The sequence below is a fragment of the Schistosoma mansoni genome (assembly GCF_000237925.1).
Source record: "Schistosoma mansoni, WGS project CABG00000000 data, supercontig 0361, strain Puerto Rico, whole genome shotgun sequence".
Lineage (NCBI taxonomy): Eukaryota > Metazoa > Platyhelminthes > Trematoda > Strigeidida > Schistosomatidae > Schistosoma > Schistosoma mansoni.
Window position 1 is genome coordinate 23,927 of NW_017386207.1, and position 7,207 is coordinate 31,133.

At 36.4% G+C, this 7,207-nt stretch overlaps 1 protein-coding gene across 1 annotated transcript; it reads left to right on the plus strand.

Annotated features, from left to right (window-relative positions):
- Positions 1-431: 431 nt before the first annotated feature.
- On the plus strand, positions 432-3,119 carry Smp_118820 (lanc-like protein; the record flags this gene model as incomplete). The annotated part of the gene is made up of 3 exons (XM_018788786.1): positions 432-608; positions 1,372-1,444; positions 2,757-3,119. Coding segments are annotated over 3 exons (330 nt in total), but the record flags the coding sequence as incomplete, so codon positions are not given.
- Positions 3,120-7,207: the final 4,088 nt, after the last annotated feature.

Consider the following 7,207-nt stretch of genomic DNA (forward strand, 5'->3'; position numbering starts at 1 on the left):
GCATGTGCTGACGTTTCTTATTCGCCTCCTAACTAAGCAACTGCTAAAGAAATCCATTCATCTTGAACTGTACAACCGTGTAGTATTGCATCTTACATAACGTGTTTGATTTTTCAGTAATACTCTTATTACACAGAATAAATCCCAATCCCATAAAAACCTGTATGTACTGTCTTGTGACAAAAGGTTTTGTGGAAACGTTGGACGAGAGTTTTCTGAGCAATTCTATTAGAACAAACAGTTCATGTCCAATCTGTAATGGGAATATTATCAGCCACCAATGAGTCTATGAAGTGGCTAAATAGAAATTAAAAACTAATGAAAAATCATTTATAATATTCTCCTTTTATTTGGATAGATATGTATGACTTTCAAAGTTCACCGGTAGTTTGTTTACTGTTATTTAACCTCTATGTTGTTACATTCTGTAGATTACAGGTGAAAATAAATATTTAAAGTGTGCATTAGATGGAGGAGAAGCTGTATGGACTCGTGGTCTACTTCACAAAGGCTGTGGTTTATGTCATGGTTCAGCTGGTAGTGGTTTCGCTCTATTAGAGATTTATCAAACAACTCAAGATCCCAAATATTTGTATAGAGCTATAAAGGTTAGTGGTGGTAGTTCAATGCATTTGAAGTATATGTATCTGGTCTTTTGTTTTGTGAACATGTGTGCATTACACAGTTTACAATGTGCCGTTTTATTTGTTCTGTATATTGTGTCTAGTTCGAAGTACAACATTGTAGTGTTTCACTTGAAATGCTCATGTTTCTATACACTATTACGTGTTTTTTGAGTGGATGATGTGTGAATTCACTTATCTTTACAGTAGTTTGTAATGAAACTGTTAGTTAGTCAGGTAATGGTGTATTTGCACGTTACTCCATAATTATCATAGTGTGATATTCTATAGTGTGAATGAGTGAATGTATTTCGCTATGTAATTTGTCCGTAGATGATTTATGCTTTGATTTGTTGAGTCATGGATTGGAACCCCATCGAACTGTTCTAAGTTTATGTAGAACCGTATTACAGTCATCACACATGTGTATTATTGATGTAGTTTGTGGCTAAACATACCTGTGGTCACTGTGTTTTTCAATCATTAGATAGATACAAGGTTGCATATAGTGTTGAATTGTATGGAAATAGCGGTTCCCCAATGTACAGCTTTTAATTTGTGTTCAAATAAGATGAGTTCCTTGCTTAGATTTCTTGTTTACCGTTTTCAAGGTTCTCATTTCCCCATTGCATGAAATCTTCTCTGTCTTCACCATCTGTGAAAATTTATGCGGCTTGTAGTATAGTCAGCGAGACAATTAAAATTAAATAAACTCATGATTGTTCAATGTTTTACATTTGTTTTCCAGTTCGCTGAATGGTGCACCGACTATTCTAAAAATGCTACTCGCATTGCTGATCGTCCGTACTCACTTATGGAAGGTTTGTTTAGTGTGCCTTTTCATTTGTCACTAAGAATAATCCCTTTTGTTGCTAATATAATTTCACACTAATATTACACATTAGTCCCATCAGGAGTTTGTGGAAGAAACTAACTTCACATTGATGTGCCTACTTGTGAGTGATATTGCGATAAACAATTCACATCTTACCATTGATTAATCGACAGTGTCTCGTATCCAGTTGTTAAAATGATGATAGCCTACTGATCGAAATGTGAATGGTCAATTTATTTTCGATGTGCGGATAGGTGATATATGCGAACATGTGGAGGGTGTGAACACAGGATAAATGTATGGGAATAGGCCTAGAATTATGTTGAGTTCTGCAGTTGTTATCAATTAGTAGTGTACTGTTAAATTGAAACTACTCACTTCTCTGATTTTTTTGGGGTTTTCAGTTGAAATTATTGAATAGGGAACTACTTGCACTTTCCATCTCCTTAGGTAATGTTTTGTAGTGTGTAATCAAGTATCAGTGTTTCATCCATGCCGTCTGAATTTGTCATGGAGGAGGCTTTTAGTGATTTGATTGGATCAGATTTTCGACTGTTAAGTCAATGAATAGAATGCTAATGGACGGATAGGCACAATGATGGCGAGCGTGACCGAGCGGTTTTCTGACATGACTTTATTACCAACGGAAGCCTCCAAGTGATTATAAATGAAAGAGAAGACGATTAGTCAGATAAATATCTTCCATATGTGATAAGATAAGATAATTATGTAGAGTCTATGAGCACACTATAAGCACGACAAACTGTCCCAACCAATTGGAGTTGTTTAACATGTAGGGCATCGATCCCGCAATCAATTAAGGTCTAAGTGTTAGATCTAGTCTCTGTGCATTGTAAGAGGAGTGTAGATGTATGGATGGATTGTAAAATGTCATGCGTTAACAATGAAGTCATGTGTAAGACAGGTGTCCACCACAGGCAATGAATGAAGGTTGTGCAACATTGTGAATTGGTTGGAGTTAATCATTCACACCGTTGGATGACGACTGGCTTGGATTTTCTCGTTCGGAGTCGTGGATGTGCATTCTTGAGGAGTAGTCCCTAAGTACAGTGAACACTAGATGCCTGCCATCGTCACAGTGTATTCTCCTCCTTCCCTTGTTATGAATACTATTCTATCGTAGAACAATAAACTATTTTATCTTTTCATTTCAAGTTTGTTATGTAGAAAGTTGACTATTATTTATCGACTTTATTGAATTGTGTTTACTATTTTGAGATGATAGTTAGTTCACTGTAACAGTTTGTTTTTTTTGTGTGTTCATAATATGTGTTTAGGTCTTGCTGGGACATTGTACTTCCTTGTTGGTATTTTGGATCCAGTTCATGCGAAGTTTCCTCTACTAAGTGGATTGTGAATAGAAAGGAACCATAATTGTATTTATTATTTATTCAACTAACTTTATCTAATTATTTTGTACTGACATATCCTATCTTGGATAAACTATCATACTGAAAAAAAAACAAAAACGACTATATTGCATAATCATCACATTGAATTTTTAAGAGAAACCAGAAGTAATATTGAATATAAACTACAGTGAATAAAAGAATGTATTTTTTTTTATCCCATCATATCACCTTCACTTTCTTTTGTAATGGAATGCGTTAGGAACAAGTTTTCTATAGAGAGTTCATTTGAAAGATTGTTTTTCTTCTTCCTCTTCTTCGTACTTGCAGGGACCTTGGTTAATCATGTGGTTATGTTCCATTTGGTTTTTCATCTTCATTTGAAAAATAAACAAGTTAAATAGAATTAATAATAATATTCAACAACCGTTTTAATTCATAATGATGATTATACAGTATAGTAGTTGCTTTGTTTTTCAGTATGATATTTTATTTTGTATAACAATAATTTTACTCCCAAATGCCATCAGTCAGTCAGTTAGCTACAACGTAGGACCAGGCACATTTATGCATCGGTCCAAGTTGCCATGGTACGGCTGAGAGTGGGGAGAGTTCTCTCTCCCTCTCGAAATGCTCTCATATGGCCACGCGTATATAGCCTCTGTCACCGAAATCCCACTCACTGCCTTCTCGCACCACGGGTGTTGTTTACGAAATTGAGAGGACGAACAGCGAATGTCTGGCGCTTCAACCGGGTTGGTGAACCTTCCGTGTCCACCTAGGGGAGTTGGAAAACCCTGATTCCAAACCAGTGATGCACATGGGCTAGCTCCAGCATCCTGAGGAAACAAATGGCATATTAATCAAGCGTTGGTCACCGGCTACTATGTGACTGCATCTCTTCACGATGCTCCACTGCCTTGTGAATCATATCTTTCGGTCAAAGGCTGCGGGTGTGGCCTCCTAAGAAAACTATCTGCTCCGGTTAGGACAGCCGGGCAGTATCACAGCCCTCACACAAATCAAATGAGATTTGTGCGGCGCATATACATCTGGTGTCTCTTTATACCAATATTTATGTGTTCAAATAAATAAATAACAATAATTTATTTGAATGTGACGTTTATCCAAGATATAATATACTTGTATTAAATTAACTATGCTCTGCATAACATGCAGAATGTGATTTGTTATAACTCTGGGCATCTTTCATATGTGTGATTTCATCTTTATTATTAATCAAAATATGTATATATATGGTCAATATATAAATGAGTGTATTTTCGACTAGGGTTGTCGTCGTACTTAAAGCGCTAATAAATCTTCACATGTACCAGTCTTGATTTTTTTTACCTCGCGTCGTGGGAAGTGCAGTGGTTCCTCGTTTTACAAGTATAAGTAATTAGCGATTCCGAAGTAACAATCGACGACACATTCATAACAGCTGACGATCAGTCATAACAAACCTAATCTAAATAAATATGACTAACTAATTAGGATTGACAGAATGTTTCCATTAAGTGTTTCTTAACAGACTTTATAATTCTGTTATCAAATATTGATTTATTTAAACACATGAACATCAGTACAAGGATGCACCAAATATATGTCACACTTAGTCACTCGATTTGTATGAGAGCTGAAATACTGCCCGTATGCCCGATCCAAAGCGGATGGCTTTCTAAGGAGTTCACTCCCCGAGCCTTTGATCTGGCGGTCTGATCCATAAGGCGGTGGAACAACGTTAGATGCAGTCCCATGGTAGCCGGTGTCCAACAATAGGTTCACACGCCATTTGCTCTCCCAAAATCTTGTAGCCCATGTGCACCACTGGTTTGGGATCAGGGTTTTCCAACTTCCCTAGATGGACACTCCATATTCACCAACCCGGTTAAAGCAACGAAAATTCGCTTTTCGTCTTCTATTTCGTAAACACCCTCTTCAGGAGAAGACACTGAGTAGGGCTTTCCTGGTAATGGTTGTATACGTGCTTATATGAGAACATTTCGAGGGGGAGAGCTGACTCTCCCTGCCCTCGGCTGCACCAGGGCATTTGGGGGTATCATATATACATCAACACAATTCGAAAGAGTAACAGTTTCCCGAAAACTGCGTTTGAGTGACAGTTCGCTCGCCGAATGCTAACAGAAAGCTATATATACTTAAATGCACAAACTGTACTTAGAAAGAGAAAAGAACAAGCAAATGAGAATTACATACGAGACCACGCGATAATGTTACATTATACTGAAGAAAATACATTGATATATGAAAAGTCTGTTAATTGGATGTACGTTTCAATTCCCTAGGAGCTTCGAATAACCACAGACTAAATCTACACAGCAACTTAAACACAAGAGAAAAGGGTCATAGCGCGAAGCTCTAATTAAAGATTAAGGCATATACCGAAAGTCATCCGTATTTGTACTACTTAATGTGACTTAGTTTGGTATTTGTACTAATTGATGATTCATTTGTACATGATTATCAGCTGATTAGAAATTTCAGATATGATACGTTCATTTGTGCTAAGCTAGTTCTACCTGCCTTAAATAGCCCTCTTTCGAAAATCCTTAGTTATTACATTAATTCGAATGCTTTTAATTATCATACTTTCGTCGTGTAGAAAGTCATACTATAGTGAACGACATCACAAGTAAGGACAGTCGAATGTATCTGAACACCAAGTTACAGAATCTCTTAGGAAAATTTAAGAATCATACAGTAAACACATCATTTGTAAAATATCAATCAATTGTCTCAAATTTGACTGTTCCTTTTGCAAATGTCAGTCAATCGTCTTACATTTCATTGTTCATGCATTTTTGTACCATTTGCTATCCGTTCTTTCCTTTTAGATCTTCTACTAAAATACATCCTATTCCTGACTATCGTTATATAATACTTATGTGAAATATAAGTAGCTCACAGCACAATGCAAGTACGATCATTAGTGTGGTACGTGTAACTTAGACAGATATAAGTGATATGTGGCAATCATAGGAAGTTAGTTTCTTTCTGGATAAAAGAGGGAAGAAAAGTAAAAAGCATTGGTAGTAACAACAGGAATGGGAGATCAGTGGTTGTAGGATTTAATTTGTCCTACAGATATACTACTAGAACTGTAAACGCGATCCCAGAGTCTATAAGAAAGCTATAGTCAGAACAAGAACAGCTTGGCTTTAAACTTTATCTGTTTCTAAACATGAAAACAATTAGATTAGTACAATGATTAATGAGTTACAGTCATTAGGGGAAACGCACAAACGAACCGACCAGTATTGCATGTCTGTGATAATTTGAATTATAGTATAGACTAGTAATCCCAGAAACAACGCAATTTATTCGTGTCGGGATGATCCTGCAAATTTCTCACAATCGATATGACAAGCTCATGAAACATTAAGGAGCATTTTATCCAATCAGCGTTTGATTAGATGTTAGTAACAGCGAAAATGAAAAGTCACATGTAGAGATTCTGATTGGCTGATTAATACACTGCTACTATGTTTAGTAGTATTCTGGAATTTTCAGCACAACGCAGACTTCTAAAATACTATAAAAACTGTATATTTTCTGTACATAAACGAACCCTTGGAGCAAAGTGCTTCCCACATATTTGTGCCTTTTCTCTCGTGTTCAAATCGCTGTGTAGTTCTAGCTTGGGGATTACGAAATTAGCTTAGGATCCGAATATAGCGTTCAACCAACAAGACATAACAGTGGCGACGGGGAAAAACGACAATCAATCAGTAAGACGTATCAATTCAAGAAGTATTAGATGATCACGAGAGATTGTACTGTATTTGAAATTCAAAATCAAGCAGTCATCAATACAAAAAATCATTGGTCCATATAAATACCACAGCTTAAATTGGAGTGTGTCTGTAATCGATTGTACGTCTACTTCTTAAGTTTATCTTACGTCTGTTCAAAAGCGTATTGGATATAGACTCTGTATTATCTAGAATGCAGTCGTTAGTACTAGAATTATTTGGAACGTCCTCACCTGCTTTCTGGAATTGTATACAATCACCATGTCGGATTATAGCAACCATCCTACAATCAATTTCGATTATCGTTAAGCCGTTTTATTAACTTACATAACAGACATCGCCATTTGGATCATAACAATTTGCAAATTCTTTGTACCGTTATGACCACTAGAGCACATGATACTCTAGCCAAAATGTCGATTGCTTAGGTATCATTCGATGACTCATACTCCTCACCGTATATATGTATGCACGCAAATACTATTATCAGCCTTTGTTTTGTTGTGCCCTTTATTAAATTTGACTATAAATTGTCTATGTAATTGCTTGCACTGTTCACTGCTCGCTGATATTAGTTCATGTCCTAGTAACCTTCTGGCATGA